Raw genomic sequence first — 23,941 nt, 5'->3', positions numbered from 1 at the left:
CATAAGTGTTATCATGAGTAGGCTGGACTTGAGGGACTTCTTCAGGTATCTTTTCTATATACATTTCAAGAACATAAATGGCGACTAAATCCCTATATTCTTCAGGCTCCCTCAAATACTCCCTCAAAAAGTCATCATCATTGATATTCCACACTCCATTAAGCACTAAACCTTGTGAAACGCTGTGTGGATATCTACCAATTACAGATAATCCATACTCTGTGGGATCAGTGTGCATTTGTTTGTGTAGGTAAGTGAGTTTCGTAATTTAAGGTTGTTGGAAACTTTACATGGGCTTTTGGTTTGATACTATAACGAACGGTATTATTGTCATCAAGTATATCCTCCATCCCAGAATAGAGAAACCTTAACAGTGTCGAAGTGGTCAACATGGTTGCCTAAGGGTAGAATATGGTCAACATGGTTACTTAAGGGTAGAATATGGTCAACATAGTTATGTAAGATTCAGATCCAAGTGGGATTCGGACTGTGAGATGTCCGATGAAGATTAATATTTTTTTATAATAAAGTAAGTAGGTAGGGTCATAATGACACCCTCGAGGGTTTCCATCTATATAAGTAGACTTTCATTTGTTATTAGACTATAACATATTCAATGTCGAGTAGTAGAAATATAGCTTGTCTTTATTCCTTCCAAAGGATTCGAATAGCAGTGGTGATGATAGTTCAAATCATAGCAGCTATTCCAGTGAAACAAGTTTTCTTGATAACAATGATTTTAAACTAGACGATTTGAAACCCCCTCCTTCTTATAGAGCGTAATAATGATTTTTGCAGCGTGAAATATTCAGATCCACGAGAATATTTTTGGGGGTTACTCCGAGAATAGGCACATCGGCATGTTGAATCAGAACGTCTTGTTCGTGACTTGAAAAATCTCAACACTCAAATCCCAACAAGGTACTCAATAACCATGCCTCGAGTAGGTCTAGAAACTTGCGAGCTTACCGTACAAAGAATGAGACAAGAAAACAACAGAATGCTAGCAAGACATTGTAGATTTTACATGCTAAAGTTGGCCGAAGAACAAGCATCATCAATAAGTAGAGAATTAACATCAACAGAAAAAAGGTATGTCATAAGAAACTAAAATATTGTTCTGAGGACGATATTGAGGACTTCTATTCTGATAATGATTAGGGGTTATTTTGGTTCACTCTCTTAGATTTTGGGTAATTTAAGTTTCGGACTCGTGCGGTTAATTTGTATTTTTAGTTTATGACAGTGTTTTAAAAGGCGAGGGCGTAAGGCGGGGCGTTTTATGTCTGCCTCAGTGAGGCGTAAGCCCCGAGGCACGGGGCGTAAGCCCCATGGGGTTTTAATTTTTAGTATTTTATAAAATGATATAATTATAATAAATATTTTTAAATAGGTGAAATAGCGTAAAAAATTGAAGAAAATTATAAATAGGTGATATATATATATATATTCCATCCCCCCCACCCCAAAAAAAAAACTAATTAGAACAATATATTATACGCTACTTACAAGTACAAGTGATTGCTCGTTACTTTTTGTCATGACCCAGCCCCGTGGGCCATGACTAGTGCCCGAGCTGGACACCCACATGTACCTGACAACATAACCGGACTGATACTATAGGTCCTCAATCAATCATATTGAAATAACATCCGCAAACCGACGAGGCTGCCACTGTATATATATCATTATACTACGCAAGCCGACAAGGCTGCCACTACATATCAGTACATTACGCAAACCGACAAGGCTGCCACTACGAAACGATAACATATGCAAGCCGGCAAGGCTGCTACCACGACAGAACATCCGCAATAACCATATAGACACAGCTGATCAAACCTGTACACCACCCACATACATGTCTACAGACCTCTAAGAGTATCAACAGTAACATATGACGGGACAGGGCCTCGTCGTACCCCTGGGCAAAAACATATATATATATGCATATCAGTAAGTCTGTACCAAAATCTAGGCTCCGGAACGACGGAGCTCCCAAGACAGCTGAGTGAAAGTCCTATGCTGAAGGATCGCCAAACCGACTATCTGTACCTGCGGGCATGAAACGCAGCCCCCCGAAGAAAGGATGAAATACAGTAAAGAGGATCATAACTGAAATAGAGATTACCAGAAACAAGTATGACTTTTAAAACATCAATACACTTGCCTTATGAAATGAGAATCATGCATATCAATATCATATATCATATATATAACGTGTCCCGGCCCTCTAGTGAGGGACTCGATGAATAAGGTCGCCACATACCATCCTTGGCGCCATAATCACATCATCACACCATCACATTATCACACCATCATATCATCACATCATATATATATATATATATATATAACGTGTCCCGGCCCTCTAGTGAGGGACTCGGTGAATAATGCAGTGAAACTGTGCACGAAAACGTGTCCTGGCCCGGGACTCAGTGAAGGACATATTGAGGCACGCACGAGCAGAGTAGTGAGCAACCATATGCAAATTAAATCATATCTGAGACTCAATGGAATAATCAAAATGAACCATCATTTGCAAATCAAGACAATAGTCATATCAAATACCTTTCGAATGTCACTGTGAATTATATCAAAATAGAACTCTGGAACCATATGTACGTATCAAAACATAATAAAGTAAGTTCTGGGAATCAAGAACATTAGCCATCCTAGTGGCTCTAAGAATAGGAATTTCTTTGGAACCATATACACATCGTCTGTTAGTCTCACAAAGATCATGCCAAAAAGAAGGAAGGGTTAACTTTACATACCTTAAGTTGCCAATATAAAACCCAAATGAACTCGTCGTAATGCTGATGCTAATCCTATGACAAGGAAATACATGTATGACTTTAGATGGCTTTCGTATATCGTGTATATCAATTGATAACTTGATCCTAAAACGAAATAGGTAGCATCTCCCTAATATCGCTAGTATCTCCGAATTCCATATATCACAATAACAGCCAAAATGACAAAAATAGATCTCAACAACACATCATATATATCCACAATGACCTCATAATACTTTATAGTGATCGTCTAGCTTGAAGTAGGATCTGTACAACCCATGTCACCTTTTGCATACTTCTTTCTTAACTTAATAACATTCTCAATAAGATAAAGAAGTCATTTACTACAAATTCTATTCTTATCTCATATGATTATAACAAAAAAGCAGCCCACAAACTCAACTCTTTCCAAGTGACGATTTTATTCTCAAGTTCGGGTTTATTTCATCAATTCCCACAATTTAGCCAAAACATCAATCATAATACCAATAATAATATTAACAAATACATATTCAAAATAGAATCAAATCCATTCCTAAGTCACTTCCAAAACATCCCAATACAAATTCCTATACTGATGCTCGTATATACTTCTTTATTTCCGCATATACATAGTATAACAACAACAACTACAGCCAATCCCACGATATTCCAGCACATCAAATAATTTATAATAACCACCAAACAGCCCACAATGCAATTATATCAACAAACTAGTTAATACATTTGTAGCACCATTTCCGCCATTTTAACTAGGGAATTCTTCCATAGCCAACTTAATTAGAAAGATACGGAGATAAAACATACCTTAATCTCTAGACCACCTTATTAGAATCCCAGCTCTATGCTTTCAAAACCAGCCATACAATAGGGTGACAACACTCCAAAACGTTTATGCCATCACTTAGCTATCAAGGAAGGAGAAGATGATATGAAAATTCAGCAACTACTTTTGTGTTCTTATATTTTTGTGTTGTTGAACACCTGAACGTTTTCTTAGAAATAATATGTAATGAACAGCCTGCTTTCCTTGTTTCCAATTGCAAATGAAATGAAATAAGGTCTTAAGGACCATTTTCCACCTTTATACGTGTCATTTGGTACATAAATGTGCTAATGACTCATGATATTTTAGCACCAATATGATGCCACCTATTGGCCTAGTTAGTGCCATGTATCAGCTACCATTTTAATTATCTAATGCCAAGTGGCAACTTGCTAATAGTATTTATTTATTTAATCTCACTTAATACCATAATTAATTTCTTGATCTCAATTCATTTTAATACCAATTATTTTTAATACACTTCATATACCCATTTCCATGATTATGTGACGTAGCACTAGTCCATAGTCTCTTTTGGTACACACAAAATATTATTTTCAATCATCGTCGTCGCGTTTTTTTTTTTTTTTTGTCTTAAATCATTTTGGGACTTCATTCCTTGTATACACCGAGCTCTTGATTTTTATCCTTGGATATGATCGAATTCTCCGGGCTCGGGTAAATTTGCTCCTGTTGGACGATTCAATTTTCTAGTCCAAAAATACGGGATATTATAACTTGGACCGTATTTCATCAAATTAATTTCGAACCTGGACAAAATTTATTTTCTTAGAATGGTTTAACTTCAAATCCTTACGATACATGTGTACCATCGCTTTAACCACCCATACGCTTGGGGGAATAACCTCGTGTCCATTACTAATATCATTTAACTCGCACACTTTCCAATACATAAGAACACGGGATGTAATACTTTTTTGAGATAGTAGAAGACAAGATAAATAATTGAAAAAGAATATATATATATATATATATATATGCTCCACCCCCCACAAAAAAACTAATTAGAACAATTTATTATACGCTACTTACAAGTACAAGTGACTGCTCATTACTTTTTTGAGATAGTAGAAGACAAGATAAATAATTGGAAAAGAATATATATTAGGCATTCTAGCAATAAAAAAAAGGTCTTGACTTTTAAATTTAATGTTTCATTTCCTTTTTAAAATATTTGAGTAATTACATGTTGACTTTTGAGAATTTGGGCATTATATTAAGGACTTATTAAACAAATTTCATTTTAGTTCGAAGAAGTTTTCTGGGCTTATGCCCCAACACGCCCCAAACGCCTAGGCGTACACCCCGAATTGCTGGGCGTACGCCTTTGGAGACTTTCACCCCGACCCATCGCCCCAGGGCATTTTTGGTACGCCCCGCCCCAGGGCTCGCCCCGAAAACGCCTTTTAAAACACTGGTTTATGATGAAGTCACCAATTTGAATAGTTTTAGTATGTTTTTAATTTGCTTTGATTGTTATATTCTATTATTAATTTAAATAATCTTCTTAAAACAAAGTACATAAAATAATAAACAACAAAAACAAAGTACATAAAAACAACAAAACAAATAGAAAATACATAGAAAAAAAAATTACATAGAAATATTAAACTTAATAAACAAAATACATAGAAATAATAAACAACAACAACATAGCACAAATAGTCTTCCAAAATTTCAGTTTTTCTGTCAATGCATTTTTCTCGTGTTGAGTTTCTCTAAGGTTAGCTTTGAGAAAACTTTGTTTTTCTTTGGATTATTTTAGCAAGACCTCCAAAAGATTAATCTTTTCTCTCGTTTCCATAAGCTTAAATTGCAAATCAAACTTCACGGTATCTCTTGAGATACGTGAAGTTGCGGTATCTCTATCAACAGAAGGCTTTTTAATCTTCGCCGCCACCGTTTCATCCACGGGAATGCTATCTTCTCAAAGAAAATGTTTGCAACTGCCCATATCCTATAAACATTATAAGAAAATCAGTTTTTAAAAGTAAAATATGTAATTAATGTGAAAAAAATTTAAACCCTAAAAAATTGTAAAAACACTTACTTCGGGCACTTTATAACTCCAAAAAGACGCTCCGGATTATCTTTGGTCCTTCATGTTTTTAGCTTACAATAACTACCACATTCACAAACATCAGGTTCTATAGCAAAGTTTGATGTTTCAGAGCTTTGAGACATCATTTGGTTGGGGGGGGGGGGGGGGGGGGGGGGAGAGCTAAAGTATGTTGAAAGAGTGAAAATAGAGGAGGTGAAGAAGAGTAGCTTGGAAAATGAAGCTAGTAGGGATTTTATTAAACCCATATTGCGCACTAATTTAGTGCACAAAGGGTAGTTCAGTCACATTTTTTAACTGGGGCATTTTGGTAGCTTTCATCACATTTTGGGTCATTTAGGTTGCGGGCTCCTTAAAACATATCCCTCCGTTTCAATTTATATGTATCTATTTTCTTATCAATCCGTATCAACAAAAATGACCCGTTTCTATATTTGAAATCAATTTACCTTTATGCAATGATTTATAATCACACAAAATATATATAACTCACTTAATACCACAAATTTAAAAGTCTTCTCTTCTTTCTTGAACTCCGTGTCCAGTCAAACGGATTCATATAATATATTTTGTAGTTCTTCACAAATTTATTTTTAGTTTTATGTCCTTTTTACAAGAAGTCTTTTTACGCACAAGAGATCTGAAAATAACACACGAGAAATCTGGAAAAGAAAAACATTTTCTTCTGTTTAAGTCATAAGTGGCTACAGAAGACCAACCAAAAAAACTAAACATCACACTCACTCGCAACATTCTTATAGATATTTATGAGCTTTGTGCTGAAACTGTGAAAACCGTTATTCTGCGTAAATAACATTTTTCTACCAACAAGCTGGTCCAATGTCAAAGGAACTTCGATAAATAATGCTTATATTGACATGTTCAGAATTACAAACTATTCCATAAACACAAATGCAGACTAAAAAATATATTGGAATACTAGCAAACTTTGCTAATGTTTAATCAAACCACAATAGACATAACAAGGGGGAGACAATAAACCAAACATTACAGTAGCAAACATATTTTGGTACTCAGAATGAGCAACAGCCACCACTCTGTGTCACCGGCTGTCCACGGATATTCACTGTTGGAGGCTTGGCAGAATTTGAGGCTGGTTGGCTTGCCATCCTGCATTTTGGAGAGCATTAGAGAAAGTAACAATAGAAGTGAGCAAAAGAAAAACCGGCAAGAGTAGTTTATCTCTCAAATGCAAAAAGATCATTTGCAGGCCTCCAATAGCGTCAAAGTAAAGCTGAAACTCTACTAATAACCAACTGGACCTGGTCGGCCCAAGACTAACAAGCCCAACCAGGTAGAAAAGGCCCACAAACGGCTGGCCAGCCGGCGAAAGGAACAGACGAGTGAACCAACAGGGCTAAGCCAAGAGCTCAATTAGAACGAAATTCTAGCTCTCGCTGAGAAGATTGTTTTCATTATTCTTTTCTTATAAGGTTGTGTACAACAGCCTTAACCACACTAAGTTTTCTTCACACCTTACATCAATTATGTATGCATGAAGTTAGGCCCAGGAAATAAAAAAAGAACTCTTAATATGCTCTTAAACTTTGAATTCTCAAATCTCTCAATTCTTGATTCTCTTAATATGCTCTTAAACTCTGAATTCTCAATCTTTCAATTCTTGATTCTCAAACAGTTATGCAAGTTTGTCAATCAAGCTTCAATTAGGGCCTCCGATATTTTAGTTTCTGTAGTACCGAATGGTTCCAACTACTTATATCTATTTGTCATTAATTTTCATTTGTACACATAGTTGTTGTATCCCCTCGCTCTACAGAAAATAGAAAAAAGCACACCCCCCCCCCCCCCCCCTCTCCCCAACCAAATTAAGGTACCGATAATTCTATCATCATCTAAGGTTTGCTCGTTTGCTTCGCAGGTTGGAAGTTGGATCAACATGGAACGAAAGAACAAATGAACAACTCAAACTCATAAGATGAATTGTCTACATGAAGCCATAAAGATATACTAGGTTTGAATGATCAGTGAAGATAATGGAAGTTTCAATTTTTAAGACTACCTTTTTGAAATGTTTGTCAAATTACATTTTGTAATATGTCAAGTTGACAATCGAAGTTTGGAAACTCAATAACCTTTGACATTTTTCTTTTACATTTTGTCCAATGCTTTGATTTAGTTACTTACATTAGTCATTTAAAAAAAAAAAAGAGATGGTATTAACTCAAAGAAGAAAAGAAAACCAAAAAAAAAAAAAAAAAAGATTATGGCAGCCACCCCAGTTTGGCCTCAAACCCAGGGCGGACGGTGGATCCACGTTGCTTTGACTCGGAATTCATATATATACACAGGCAACTCATAGCAAAAAAAACAAATAGGAAACATGAAACACATGATAATCTTGTGGGTGCTTTGGCTTGAAGATGGATTTAGAAAATTTTACATCCGTGTGTGTGCCGGATGACTCCCCACATCAACATGGTTTTTTGTCGTTTTCTGGTGATGTTCTTTATTTTTCTTTCCTTTTTGTACCCCCCACCAACCCCACATATTATTTTTCCAAAATAGACAACTTTCTCTTCCGCAACAATATAACTGAACTCATCCTCCCACCTAGAGCTTTTCTTTTTAAAGCAAACTTCTCTTCTTCCTCGTTAAGTTGAAGAAGCAATTTGTTTTTTTGCCAATATAATTTTCACGTGAAACCAATATGATATTATCTATCGTTTTCAAGTGATGACAATAGTATAAATACTAGTCAAAGCTAGGTTTCTCCATCACTCTCACGTAGCAGAAGTTTCAAATCTTCTACTATTATTCTACATGGCGCCGGCTTCCATTTTTGAACATTTGACATTTTCAACAAGTAACCATCATACCTTATGAATTATTCACATTACTAATTACTAATAACTAATCCTATTATAATTGTCTTTTTTTAATTATATCCAGTTGACTAAAGCACGTGAACTTTTAGTATTTTTATCTCCATCATAATACTTATTGGTATACTATTTATTATATGAAGATGCGGAACAAGAATTTTTAGTTCATGAATTTTGAATCATAATTTTGTTGACTTACTGGTTCTGAATATATTATCCATATTAAATGAATTTAAGTAAATTACAACGTTTAAGCCAAATTTATTGACTTATGTCTAATCCTTAGCTTATTGGTTGCTCCACCCTAATTGGGAGTATCTTTTATTTTGTTTTTCTACTTTATCTTTTCTTCACGTTATCTCAAAATTCCATACATGGAACTCAATCATATCTGAGTTATAATTTAAAACTTATTTTCTTATTTTTGATCGTTCACACATGTGATTGCATAATTGCGTAAGGCTCTACCATAAAATTGGTCTTTATTTTATGATTCTCATGACCTAAGAATAAGTCGTATATATAACAAAGTAAGGTGCGCGATGATTCTTTCTTAATTTAAATAATTGAATTATCTAAAACGCCATACAACCGCACACTTGCATTGTAATCAACAATAAATTATTTAAATAATGAAGTTTATTTAAAGCAAAAGCTAGTCCAGTTTGAAATTGTTGTTTATTATTAATTTTCGAGGTCAATCTTTTGGCATGTTATTCAGATTTTTTTAGTCAAAATAATGAAATTAATATCACAAACGACCAAATCAAGTTTTTATGTTAAATAGTTGAGTATTAGTTCAGGTGTTAAACACTGCTATTTTGTATTGAGATCCAATGTTTATCCCCTTCACTCGATGTCCCTGCCCAAAAAAGAAAAAAATTAATATCTAATCTTTGAAATTCATAAAGAAATCTTTGCACAAACAGCAACCGAATACACTATTTACATTTTTTTTTAGTTGTTATTTATAAATTATACACAATACAAATGAAATAGGGAAGTTTTATAAAAAGCAAAAAAATAGTATCTAAATATTTGAAATTAATAAATTGTCGAATTACTTTATGCTTTGTATTCTAATCCAATTAATATTTAATGTAAATCTTATTCCTACCTTTTAAGCTACATTAGTTCTTGACCTTGGTCCTATGAATTAAAACTTACTGTAACCTGATTGGTGGGCGCCCGTCGTTTAATATTGGAACCATTGGGCGCTAAGTTTGCCACGGACCATAGTATATATATGACTACTAGACGGAGTATGCCCGTGCGCAATATTTTAAATTATAGTTTATTTATATATATATGTAGTTGTGTTAGGATAGTAATAATATATATATTTTATATTGCTAATAAACATACATAAGTTTGTACTATTTTTATGCATATATATATATATATACGTACTATGCTCAAAACACAATTAATATAACATTTTAGTTTGTGCTTCGTATCTAAAACTTTATTATACTAGTGTTTGCTATGAATACAAAGTCGGTAAAAATTTATTAATACTTTTTAAAAGAGAAGACTTGTTTAAAAGGAAACTATTTTCCTCTCTTTGAGATAAAATAATAGCAATGTTTAAGCATCAGTTGATACTTTAAATTTTAATTCTATTAATTTAAAGGTGTAAAATACTTATTATTTTTTTATCAAATTTTGATTTGGATAATTCTAATTCTAATTATTAAATTAATTTTACATGTTTAAAACGAAATAAAATAGAAATTTGATTTTCTATTTAACCGAAGAAATATTCTTGGTTTAGCTCATTTTATTTGTCATGTTGTCTTTTGCATGGTTTTTTAAGGAAACGTCAATTAAAATTATAATTTGACTAATTTACTTTATTCATTATTTGATCTTCATTTGATATTATTTTTTCTTTTGCGACATTAATCTCTTTTCACATTTATTAGAGTAAGAATAAAAATGAAAAAGTAATTAAATTCTATCTTATTTAAAATATAAATATTTTAAGTATATTTATTTTAGTAAACATAACAAATAAATGACATGGCGGAATAGCAAATACAACAGTTCAATATCTAGATTAGATTTCAGGCTAATATAAAAAATAAAATTGTATGATTTGGCTACTTAACCTCTTGAAGAAAAACAATAATAAGGGGTTCATATTTTTTGCTGTACAATAATTTCATTTGCTCCCACTAATGGGTTGATACGCATGTGACAATGGATCCATCATTATTGACTTAATGGGATACTTTGAAAATTACACGAATATTATTTGATTTTTTAATATGGGATGCATTTTTTTTTTACATTATTACTTTATACTGTTTATATTTATATATATATATATATATATATATATATATATATATATATATATATATATATATACATACTATGTTCAAAACACGATTAATATAAGATTATAGTTTGTGCTCCGTATCTAAAACTTTATTATATTAGTGTTTGCTACGAATACAAAGTCTGCAAAAATTTATTAATACTTTTTAAAAGAGAAGACTTGTTTAAAAGGAAACTATTTTCCTCTCTTTGAGATAAAACAATAGCAATATTTAAGCATCAGTTGATACTTTCAATTTTAATTCGATTATTTAAAGGTGTAAAATACTTATTATTTTTTATCAAATTTTGATTTGGATAATTCTAATTCAAATTGTTAAATTAATTTTACATGTTTAAAACGAAACAAAGTAAAAATTTGATAAACAGGATTAATATAACATTGTAGTTTGTGCTCCGTATCCAAAACTTTATTATATTAGTGTTTGCTATGAATACAAAGTCGGCAAAAATTTATTTAATACTTTTTAAAAGAGAAGACTTATTTAAAAGGAAACTATTTTCCTCTCTTTGAGATAAAACAATAGCACTATTTAAGCATCAGTTGATGCTTTCAGTTTTAATTCGATTAATTTAAAGGTGTAAAATACTTATTATTTTTTTTCAAATTTTGATTTGGATGATTCTGATTCAAATTGTTAAATTAATTTTACATGTTTAAAACCAAACAAAGTAGAAATTTGATTTTCTATTTAAACAAAGAACTACTATTTTTTAAATTTTGGTAAATATTCTCGATTTAGCTCATTTTACTTGTCATGTTGTCTTTTGCGTGGTTTTTTTAAGGAAACGTCAATTAGAATTAGAATTTGACTAATTTACCTTATTCATTAGTTGATCTCCATTTGATATTATTTTTTCTTTTACGACATTAACCTCTTTTCACATTTATTAGAGTAAGAATAAAAATGAAAAAGTAATTAAATTCTATCTTATTTTAAAATATAAATATTTTAAGTATATTTATTTTAGTAAACATAACAAATAAATGACATGGTGGAATAGCAAATACAACAGTTCAATATCTAGATTAGATTTTAAGCTAATATAAAAAAATAAAGAAAATTGTATGGTTTCGCTACTTAACCTTTTGAAGAAAAGCAATAATATGGGATCCATATTATTTGCTGTACAATAATTTCATTTGCTCCCACTAATGGGTTGATACGCATGTGACAATAAATCCATCATTATTGACTTAATGAGATACTTTGGAAATTACATGAATATTGTTTGATTTTTTAATATTCCACTTTTTTTTTTCTGTGGGGGGACGGACGACGATCCCACCCGTGCTTCTATATAGTTAGAAAATGATAATATTGTAGTTTACTTGTTAAAATATTTTCCTAGTCAGATTTCAGTTAGTTGACATTTATATGTTGTGGTTTTGACAACTTTATTTAGCTATACTTGAGCACCCATAAAATTCTGGATCCGCGACTGCTCAAACCGGAACCGACCAACAATCAGCCTGCGTAGACACACTTAGCTATATCTTAATACATATATTTTCTTAGTGGATCCAGTGAAACCATAGACTTTCAGAATCCATCAGAAAAATATGTTTTTCTAATTGGCCGTTGTTGTTATGCTATAGATTGCATCATAGTTCCATAACTGGGTCCAGAGCAGTCATTTAGAGGTTCAAAGTGCCAAATAGGAATCGCAACTTGACGATGGCCATGTTTACTTTCTGAACTAGAAATATCTCAGCATTCTGGACCAACATCTTATATAAGATGACGTGATAGAAAAGCATATAGGCATTAGATATAGAAAAAGCAAAGCACCTAAATTGCACCACATTTTAATGTCGTTGTTTTGCAACAAATGTCATAAAATATTCTGACATTTTGTATCAAATGTCATCGCTTTGACGGCATTTTTGCTAAATGTCGTTAAAAACGACATTTTTTAACAAATCCCATAATATATTAGATTTTTGTATTAAATTTCATTATTTTAACGACATTTACATTAAATGTCGTTATTTTAGTGACATTTTGTAGCAAATGTCGTTGTTTTTACGACATTTTGCACCAATTGTCGTTGTTTTTATGACATTCGTCCATACATGTCAAGAAATTCTTTATTTTCCGACATTTATTTCAAATGTCACCAAATAAACGTCGTCGTATCCCTACTTTCTTGTAGTGCATATTGACTAACTTGGTCTCTCTCGTTTTCTTTTAGATTGCATTATCTGACTAACAAACTTTTTTCCTCTCTTAATGGAAGTAGAATAAAGAAAGTGATCTTGAAATAAGAACTGATGATCCCTTTCTTTGACAATTAGTTCGGAGTAGCCTCCAGGGTTTTTTATCCAACTATGTATATCGTATCTGTGGACTTGCTTTATATGTTTGAACGGAGGAACTGTCATTTAAAAGTATAAACTGGTAGTTTATAGGAAAATATTTATTTATTTATGTTTGCGACCGTTTTCTGGAGTGTTGCTCCAATTCTTTTTCTTGATCCAACACGGGTAAATTATATTTTGATAACGGATGTCAGTGAAATTTGAACGTCAGACGTCTAGTTACATACTCTGATATCATTTCATGTTACGGTTTGTGACGTCATTTAAGAGTTTAAATTATGAAATTTGAGGATTGAACCCAAAAACCTTTAAAGGCAATGATTGAGGTAATTCCCAGGATTATATAGCTACTACCTTTTGCTTTTGCCTACTTGTTCACCCCAAAGAGGTACCGCACCGCATGCTTAAACAAATGATAAGGAATAAATATATTCTAGCATCAAATATATTATTTTTTTATTTAATAGTTTGTAACACAATTTACTTTTACTTTTTATGACAGAATCCAACTTACACAATTACGGAAGCATGATAAACGAGTTACGTTTAAATATGAGTGGTATTTGTAAGAAAAAATCAACCTATGAATGGAGGATCATCAATTTCTCATCTAGTTCAGTCTCAAAAAAGAACGGGCTAAAGCAATTCTGCACATTTACAGTCGAAAATAGTTAGGGCCGCGTTTCCAGTTGAATATGTGGAGTAAATGGTTGCACCAGCTAGTGCTTAACTACGTAAGTTCAAGCAAAAAGATAAGTTCAAGCAAAACGAAAATATCATGGCATTTTTAAGTTGGAAAAAAGATAAGATCTGAATAGGTCTTTATCTAAAAATAAGTTTTTTTTTTTTTTTTTAATAATAGTCCACTAGGCTTTTGGCCTAGGGCTAATTTTATAAATTTTATCAAAAAAATCCAGAAGTTTGTACAACTCTAGCCAAAAGGCTAATGAAAATACAAAATTTAAACTAATGATCAAATTAAGACTTATAACTTGTCTTAATTTGATATTACAAATTGTTAAAAAATTACTAATAGAATGAAATTTGAAATAATTGCTCCATAAAGAACTTCTGTTTCTATATCTCACATGCTCTATATTTGGCCCTCTATATGCACCAAGGCAGTACATTTTCTAACTAATGACCAGTTCTCAGTAGGATGAGCATCCCGGGGTGCTAATACCACCAACTAAGAAACAACCACTAAATAGAAACTGTATGCCCATGTGTACTCAAGAGGTCTGTTGTGTTCCATGTGCTCAATCATTAGGAGCAATAATTCCACTTCCTGTCATTTGTCAAAAGTGCCTCCAACCAGTTGCAATTTATGCTGGTAAAACTTCTCAACATCCTGATTACACTGTGTTTCGCTGCTTGTTGGTATTCCTTCAGTGTGGTTGTTTTGTGGTACCTGTTGAATTAAAATCCTCCATTTATGTTAGTTTGTGTACCTGCAACCATTAGCAAACAGTTAGTGTAAACCACATCCTTCACATTCTCCTCCCAAAGGATTTGAGTGTGAGGACCTCCTTTTCTCCCACCTTCCCCCTATATTCAGTCTCCTTAACATGATCTAATTCTTAGACAGGGCAGCTGTAATTTGTCACTGTTCACAATTCTTTTACAGTGGCTCTCCATGTCATGAAAGGAATTGAATTGTATGTCCCCTGTGTCCAAAGCTAAATTAGCCAAGTGATCTGCTAATTTGTTTCCTTCCCTATAAATATGCTCTATCACCACCACTTTTTCCTCACTTATTCTCCAAATTTCTTCCACCATAGTAATGATTTGCCAAGGAATTTCCCATGTCCTTTGAATAGAGTTCTTCAGCAAAAGTGAATCTGTCTCTATCCTTATTTGATCCCATTGACTGTCTTTTAAATACCTGAGAGCCTGTAAAATGGCTAGGGCTTCTGCCTCGGTGTTGGTGCTTTGAAGATCCTCTATTTCTCTGGCCTGTGCTTGTATCACATTTCCCCTTTCATCCCTTACACAAAAGGCCCATGAACTCCTACCCGGGTTTCCTCTTGAGGCTCCATCAGTATTGACTTTTATCCATCCAATATCTGGAGTTCTCCAAGTCACTGGTGTTACTCTTATCTTTGGAGAATATCTCTGTAATGCCTCAACGATCACACTCCAATTATATGGTGCATACCTAAAATTTTTCCTTCTCACCTTCATGAATTGAATCAAAGTATGCATCACCTGGTAAATGAGTTTTGTGATTGACACCTTCCCTTCATGTCTCATAGTGTTTCTCCTCTTCCAGAGTTCCCAAATAATAATAGCAGGGACAGCTTGGTTGATACATTTGGCATGTAGTCTACTAGGCATATCCCACCATCTGTTAATTATTTGGGTAACTTGCAAATTCTCAGTATTTATCCCCACTGGTCCACAAAAATACTTCCAGATGGCTTGAGCTGTTGGTGAGTGTAAAAAGACATGGGAGGTATCTTCCACTTTTGGATGTTGACAACAATAGCATCTGGAAGGGAAATAAGTTGTACAAGCCCTTCAATGAATTTTTCCCCCCCAGTCATAACAGTCATTAAGAAGTGTGCAAAGTGAGCAGAGATATGACACATCATGACTTAAAACATACTACTCTCTCCGTTTCAATTTATATGAATTTATTTCCTTATTAATCTGTGTCGCAATGATTTTATAATTACACAAAATATATTTAACTCACTTAATACTACAAATTTAAAAATCTTCTCTTCTTTCTTAAACTCCGTGCCTAGTCAAACGGATTCATATAATTGATTTTGTAGTTCTTTACAAATTCGTTTTTAGTTTTATGCCTTTTTTACAAATTTTTTTTATTTTTACGCACAAGAGATCTGAAAATAACGCACAAGAAATCTGGGCAAAAAAAATCATTTTCTTCTGTTGAAGTCATAAGTGGCTACAGACCAACCAAAAAATCTAAACATCACACTCACTCGCAACATTCTTCTTGATAGATATTTATGAGCATGTTTACCTACACCAAAAGCTTTGTGCTGAAACTGAGAAAACCGTTATTCTGCGTTAAATAACATTTTTCTACCAACAAGCTGGTCCAATGTCAAAGGAACTTCGATAAATAATGCTAGTATTGACATGTTCAGAATTACAAACTATTCCATAAACACAAATGCAGACTAAAAAATATATTGGAATACTAGCAAACTTTGCTAATGTTTAATCAAACCACAATAGACATAACAAGGGGGAGACAATAAACCAAACATTACAGTAGCAAACATATTTTGGTACTCAGGATGAGCAACAGCCACCACTCTGTGTCACCGGCTGTCCACGGATATTCACTGTTGGAGGCTTGGCAGAATTTGAGGCTGGTTGGCTTGCCATCCTGCATTTTGAAGAGCATTAGAGAAAGTAACAATAGAAGTGAGCAAAAGAAAAACCGGCAAGAGTAGTTTATCTCTCAAATGCAAAAAGATCATTTGCAGGCCTCCAATAGCGTCAAAGTAAAGCTGAAACTGACTCCAATAGCGTCAAAGTAAAGCTGAAACTCTACTAATAACCAACTGGACCTGGTCGGCCCAAGACTAACAAGCCCAACCAGGTAGAAAAGGCCCACAAACGGCTGGCCAGCCGGCGAAAGGAACAGACGAGTGAACCAACAGGGCTAAGCCAAGAGCTCAATTAGAACGAAATTCTAGCTCTCGCTGAGAAGATTGTTTTCATTATTCTTTTCTTATAAGGTTGTGTACAACAGCCTTAACCACACTAAGTTTTCTTTACACCTTACATCAATTATGTATGCATGAAGTTTGGGCTGTCAATGGCACCCAAAAAAAAAAAAAGTCTAACAGATCTCTGACAGTTAGTGTAGCATTTGAAAAGGCTAGTTCTCCAGCCAATTGGCCAGAACAATCAATCCACAGCCTCTACCCTTTTATTCTACCTTTTGAAAATTACACTTTAGCTCGGAAAATCTAAATCTCAAAGTACCTTCTGATTCATACTTAGGCCCAGGAAATAAAAAAAGAACTCTTAATATGCTCTTAAACTTTGAATTCTCAAATCTCTCAATTCTTGATTCTCTTAATATGCTCTTAAACTCTGAATTCTCAATCTTTCAATTCTTGATTCTCAAACAGTTCTGCAAGTTTGTCAATCAAGCTTCAATTAGGGCCTCCGATATTTTAGTTTCTGTAGTACCGAATGGTTCCAACTACTTATATCTATTTGTCATTAATTTTCATTTGTACACATAGTTGTTGTATCCCCTCGCTCTACAGAAAATAGAAAAAAGCACACCCCCCCCCCCCCCCCCTCTCCCCAACCAAATTAAGGTACCGATAATTCTATCATCATCTAAGGTTTGCTCGTTTGCTTCGCAGGTTGGAAGTTGGATCAACATGGAACGAAAGAACAAATGAACAACTCAAACTCATAAGATGAATTGTCTACATGAAGCCATAAAGATATACTAGGTTTGAATGATCAGTGAAGATAATGGAAGTTTCAATTTTTAAGACTACCTTTTTGAAATGTTTGTCAAATTACATTTTGTAATATGTCAAGTTGACAATCGAAGTTTGGAAACTCAATAACCTTTGACATTTTTCTTTTACATTTTGTCCAATGCTTTGATTTAGTTACTTACATTAGTCATTTGAAAAAAAAAAAAAAAGGATTATGGGAGCAGCCCCAGTTTGGCCTCAAACCCAGGGCGGACGGTTGATCCACGTTGCTTTGACTTGGAATTCATATTTATACACAGGCAACCCATAGCAAAAAAACAAATAGGAAACATGAAACACATGATAATCTTGTGGGTGCTTTGGCTTGAAGATGGATTTAGAAAATTTTACATCCGTGTGTGTGCCGGATGACTCCCCACATCAACATGTTTTTTTGTCATTTTCTGGTGATGTTCTTTATTTTCCTTTCCTTTTTGTACCCCCCACCAACCCCACAAATTATTTTTCCAAAATAGACAACTTTCCCTTCCGCAACAATATAACTGAACTCATCCTCCCACCTAGAGCTTTTCTTTTTAAAGTAAACTTCTCTTCTTCGTCGTTAAGTTGAAGCATTTTGTTTTTTTTGCCAATATCATTTTCATGTGAAACCAATATGATATTATCTATCATTTTCAAGTGATGACAATAGTATAAATAAATGATAATATTGTAGTTTACTTGTTAAAATATTTTCCTAGTCAGATTTCAGTTAGTTGACATTTATATGTTGTGGTTTTGACAACTTTATTTAGCTATACTTGAGCACCCATAAAATTCTGGATCCGCGACTGCTCAAACCGGAACCGACCAACAATCAGCCTGCGTAGACACACTTAGCTATATCTTAATACATATATTTTCTTAGTGGATCCAGTGAAACCATAGACTTTCAGAATCCATCAGAAAAATATATTTTTCTAATTGGCCGTTGTTGTTATGCTATAGATTGCATCATAGTTCCATAACTGGGTCCAGAGCAGTCATTTACAGGTTGAAAGTGCCAAATAGGAATCCCAACTTGACGATGGCCATGTTTACTTTCTGAACTAGAAATATCTCAGTATTATGGACCAACATCTTATATAAGATGACGTGATAGAAAAGCATATAGGCATTAGATATAGAAAAAGCAAAGCACCTAAATTGCACCACAGATCAGGCTTGAGCATATCAGAAAGGCTACAACAGATTACTAGAATTTTACTGCTACCTGAAATGAGATGTGTGCTTACCTATTTTTGATAGCACCGGTCATAGCCATGAAAGCCTGTTCTACATTTGTAGCATCTTTAGCACTGGTCTCCAAGAATGGAATACCAATTTCATCAGCAAATGCCTATGAACGAAGTGGTCTATCAGTATAGTTTGAATTAAGGGGCAAAGAATTAAATATATGGTAGAATATGGATTTACCTTGGCCGTTTCATATGAGACAACTCTATTTGCAGTAAGATCAGCCTTATTCCCAACAAGAATTTTGTTAACATTGTCACTAGCATAGCGATCAATTTCATTCAGCCACTGTTTTACATTATTGAAGCTCTCTTGATCTGTCACATCATAGACAACCTACCCAAGAGGCCATCAATAAACATCAAAAGATGCAGAAAACAATTGATGATAAACTTTACGGGAACACTTACTATTATGCCATGGGCTCCACGATAGTAGCTGCTAGTGATGGTCCTGAAGCGTTCTTGTCCAGCTGTATCCCACTATATGAAGTAAAAAGAGAAAGAAGCACGAGGACCTTTATTCCAATTAAAAGTTTGGCTTGAAGAAAATCAGTGATGTATAAGATTTTAAAAAGAAATGCAAGTAAGCGAAGTCTTACAATCTGAAGTTTTATAGTCTTCCCATCTTGCTCTACCGTACGGATTTTCTACATGAAAAGATTTGGTAAGATGAGCAATTACATGCATTTAAGAATGGGATGGCAGAATAAGATCACAGAAGACTCCAACTATATAAAAATGAAGTAGCTCATCGGCTATAATGGTATTTACTTACAAAATCAACTCCAATGGTGCTTATGTAACTTTCCAGATATGTGTCGTCCTGATGGAAGTAGAAGACAAACAGTCAGTGCCATTTGCAGAAGATAATTTTTTTTTTTTAAACACATTAAACTATATTCTGATAAATTTTCATTGCAAGGTCAGGGTATCCAAGATATAATTTCACTCTTAAAAGATCTCTAACAATGAAGCTCCATAAAGCAGCAAGATGCATCATCAGTTACTCAGAGGTTTACAATGTGAACATGAAACTAAAAGAGTATGAGTATCAAATTAGTGCCTTAGGAAGGAGGGACTAAGTTGATGCCAGAAGTAGTTTACCAAAAGTAATCAAGAACGATCATAATACCACAAGATCAATCAAGGTCAGACTAGAACAACTCTACAACGTCTTTAAGGAGATTTTAGGTTATAATTCTGGTGACTATCTTCAGAGTTCACAAGGTTAAGTGAATAAAGAGAGAACCAGCCACAGTCTAAAAATGGATCGTCGCTGGTGGGAGAGGATCTCACATTTTCCACCCCTTCCAGTGAATGAAATGAACCAAAAAGAGGAAAGATAGAAGATGTCTCTGGAAATAATTAGCAAACACAATGACTTAGAAAAGAAACTCCCTTTTATGACACTAACAGAAGTTAAGAGTCAAAGAAACATATGAATATTCAGAGACCTTCCTATCTTTTAAGAATTCCCACAAAGAGCAACAGTGATTAATATGCTTTTATGCAATGAATCCCATGGTTTCGAATAGAAGGTTCGGCGATAAGCTGTATCTGTTAGATAAATTGGTTGTTGATTCATATTTAAAAGTCACTACATCCTGCTCTATTATATTCTTATGTGCTACCTTCCTCTGTAGGCATTGCCCGTGCATAGGCAATACTTTGACCAGACATATTCTTAAAACTATAGTTAGCATAAAAATGATGCTCCCCCCAGTCCAAAATAATTGATGTTTTAGGCTTGTGCACATGGATTAAGGAATTCACTTACTCCTAAAAGTTACAAGGGGTTTTGACTAAAATACCCTTAATTACTATTTTACTATTTTTTTTTTCTTTTGACCAAATATCATTAAATTTGTACATTGAATTACGAATTTGTCAAGGGCAAATTTGAGAAAAATAATCAAATACCTTCTTGATTTTATGAAACATCAATATTTTGGACCAACTTTTAGAGGATAAATCATCGGTCCTTTTGGACTAGAGGGAGCACTAAATAAAGAGCAGTATTCTAAACAGAGAAGAGATTTTTTGAATCAAGCTTCATTAAGTTGGCGCAAAGGAAAGATATGATCCATACAGTAGTAAGCTTGGATATTTTAATATCAAGAAGGCTGTTGTTGCCGTGGACGTCGCCGTTCACATTTTTATGTTTTATTTGAGTGAAACATCACTCCATTCATCAATATGGTTTATGCTAGAAGCGCAACGGATTTTGGCATTTTTTATATGCTTTTGGCATTTGACAACACTGTAGCTCATAGATAGCTATAACAGTTAACAGAGAAGTAAACAAAAAAGAACACAAACTGGAAATGCGGTGTGTATGGCCAACATGCTCCCTATGACTTCAGTCCTCCATTTGTTTTGTTAAAAGAAGAAATCAGCATTTATCTTTTACAATACAAAGAATGAAAAGGAGATAATGCAGTAGTACAGCTAACTTCATGATCAGAAAACTTACGGCAAACCTCAGAAGAAGACATGATTTCCCAACACCAGAATCACCAATGAGCAAAAGCTTAAACAGGTAGTCACTGCAGTGGAGAACAACAGATGCAGTCATCACATCATATAGTCTATTAGCTTGCAAGATGTTTAAAGTCTGCCTCTCTATGACATATTTCGCTATGTATTGTGATTAACTTTTCATTTTAGTAATATTACTCCTTATACAAAATAATCACTGTTATAGCTAGGTTATGTGTGACTGTTAAGATAATTAGGATTCTAGTAAGAGAACGTTTAAGGATCTTATCCAATTTGGTAGGATAAAGTAATCTAAACTAACTATGCCTCCACGACAAGTTTGGTATAGGAATCTTCAATATCCATTCATCATATGCTATCATGTTTAATCACACATGGATAACACGTCTAAATAATACCCAAAATAATCACCCACTAACTCTGGCATAAAAAACTTGGGACAGGGGTAGTCAGGATCTACTCTTCCCTGGAGTGCACCTGATACAGTTTATGGCTATGTTAAGTGACACATCACCAAGTTTTCTAGACCGAGCTTTTGCTGAAGTAGAATCAAGAATTAAGATCAAACTGGTTTCCACTTAAACCACTTTACCCCATTCCCGCAAAGAAAAAGCAAAACAACTTTCTTGAGCAATATCACTTTTCTAAAAAAATATGACGGAAATAATTTCAGCCGATTTCGAGGTAAGAATCAGCGTCTATCTATATCAAAAGCTCGAGATATGGAGAAGCATTTTGGAGAGTAAGTGTACTAAGATAAGTAGGAGTAAGACAGTATACACGCGCTGCAAGTTTAGACAAGAGGTAGGAGTGAGTTGAGGTAAGATTACATGGAATTGAGGTACCTAAATATAGACAGTTAAAATATATCCAGGAAAATAGAATGACAAATGAAGATGTTATGCGCATGGCCGAAATGGAGTGCCGGAGTAGTGTTATGTGATAGGAAGATATCTACCAAAGTGCAAAGCAAGTTTTATAGGCCAATAATATTGTACACGTGAATGTTATCCACAAGATGAATGTTGAAGAGATGCGAATGTTAAGATGGATGTGCGGTCACACAAAATCGGAGATGATCATATCTGTCAGAATGTACAAGTAGCACAAATAGAGAACAAAATGAGAGAAAGATGGTTTAACCACCTGTTATCTAGGTCCACAGATTCTTAGATGTGAAAACATGTGTTAAAAGAAATTGTACACCTAAAATGACATGGAAAGAAATTATCTGACTTGGAACTGATCTAGAAAATGAGACGGAAGTCGAAAATGTTTGACAGATTCGATTATAAGCTGATGGTTCCAAAATCAAGAGATTAACAGCTAATTCGGATTCTAATGACTTGGGGTAAATTCGATAACCCTATAAAATACATAGGGATGCTATCTATCTCAATTGAAGCACAAACTTCACAATTCAAATCTGAATGCTAAATAAATAAACAAAATGAAATCTGGACAGATTAGATTAAAAGGTGATATATTTACATGATTGGAAAAGGATAAATAGGAACTTACTATTCAGGATTCATTGTAAAATCGCCGGTGTGTGGATGGATTTACCGGCGAGAATCTGAATCTGAATCTGAATTATTAAGAGAGGAAGGGGGATATGGTCGAATGATGAGGACACGTAAACAAGGCGTTGAATATTTTGAGCACTATTTGCTTTTTTTTTTTTTTTTTCTTCTCCTCTTTTCATTTGTTTTTTATTGGAGCCTGATTAAATTGAGTTACGCAGGGCTCATTTCTCAGCGCAGCGATCCCTACAGAATTTTATTCATTTTTTTGCACGGATTGCCCTTCAAAGGAATTAGTTTTTAATTTTTGTCTTTCATTTAAAAAATGGCCGAAAATAATTCAAGCTTCTAAGTTCTCATTAAAAAAAAAAAAATCATAAGTCAAGGTTTCGTAAAATGTCTATCTTATAAGGCAGAATTTAGTTATGCCTTATAAGGTAGAGTTAAAGCACATTCTGTCTTAAGGCGAAAGTTTGTCTTACGAAATTTTGCTAAGAACTCTGTCATGAGATTTTTTTTTACTAAGTCAAGGTTCGAATCCAAAACCTCGAGATATTTTAAGTGAAGGATTAAAATTAAAGACCAACAATTTAAGAGGAAAAATTAAAAATCACCCCCGAATAAGAGCAATCGTGGGCTCGAACCGAGACCTTTGGGCTCTAATTAAGCATTTCATTTCATTTAATCTACTGTTTAAACTCATCTTTTTCCCTTTGATTTTACTTTTACTAGTATCATGCTCAAACTAAATGCCTTTAAATATTTAATAACATTAAGTAACCGAGGTATTTGGCTAATTTATCTCCTCAAATTAACATTTATTTCTTCTTGGATTGTATCATTTATTGGAGTAAGAGTAATAAAATTTGATATCCTTTGATTTTCTAAAGCAACACTCATTTTGACAAAATTATTTTGAATAATTAAAACAACATTTATTTTTAATAATAAAAATTGACATCC

At 33.7% G+C, this 23,941-nt stretch overlaps 1 protein-coding gene and 1 long non-coding RNA gene across 2 annotated transcripts; both read right to left on the bottom strand.

Moving 5' to 3' along the window:
- Positions 1-1,504: 1,504 nt before the first annotated feature.
- LOC132642399 (uncharacterized) lies at positions 1,505-3,855 on the bottom strand. The gene is made up of 3 exons (XR_009583135.1): positions 3,606-3,855; positions 2,778-2,831; positions 1,505-2,055 (listed from the first exon to the last, which is right to left on the bottom strand). It is a non-coding gene; the product is annotated as an uncharacterized LOC132642399 (long non-coding RNA).
- Positions 3,856-16,300: 12,445 nt separating this feature from the next.
- LOC132640749 (ras-related protein RABD2a-like) lies at positions 16,301-23,202 on the bottom strand. Its single transcript, XM_060357505.1, has 8 exons — positions 22,977-23,202; positions 21,430-21,502; positions 19,732-19,779; positions 19,556-19,603; positions 19,365-19,436; positions 19,135-19,290; positions 18,954-19,057; positions 16,301-16,598 (listed from the first exon to the last, which is right to left on the bottom strand). The coding sequence occupies exons 1-8, from the start codon at positions 22,988-22,990 to the stop codon at positions 16,502-16,504; spliced, it is 612 nt and encodes a 203-aa protein (XP_060213488.1). The 5' UTR covers positions 22,991-23,202; the 3' UTR covers positions 16,301-16,501.
- Positions 23,203-23,941: the final 739 nt, after the last annotated feature.

This window comes from Lycium barbarum, chromosome 5 (genome assembly GCF_019175385.1).
Source record: "Lycium barbarum isolate Lr01 chromosome 5, ASM1917538v2, whole genome shotgun sequence".
NCBI classification, from domain to species: domain Eukaryota; kingdom Viridiplantae; phylum Streptophyta; class Magnoliopsida; order Solanales; family Solanaceae; genus Lycium; species Lycium barbarum.
The sequence above is the reverse complement of the archived record's forward strand: the minus strand, read 5'-3'. Positions and strand labels throughout refer to the sequence as shown.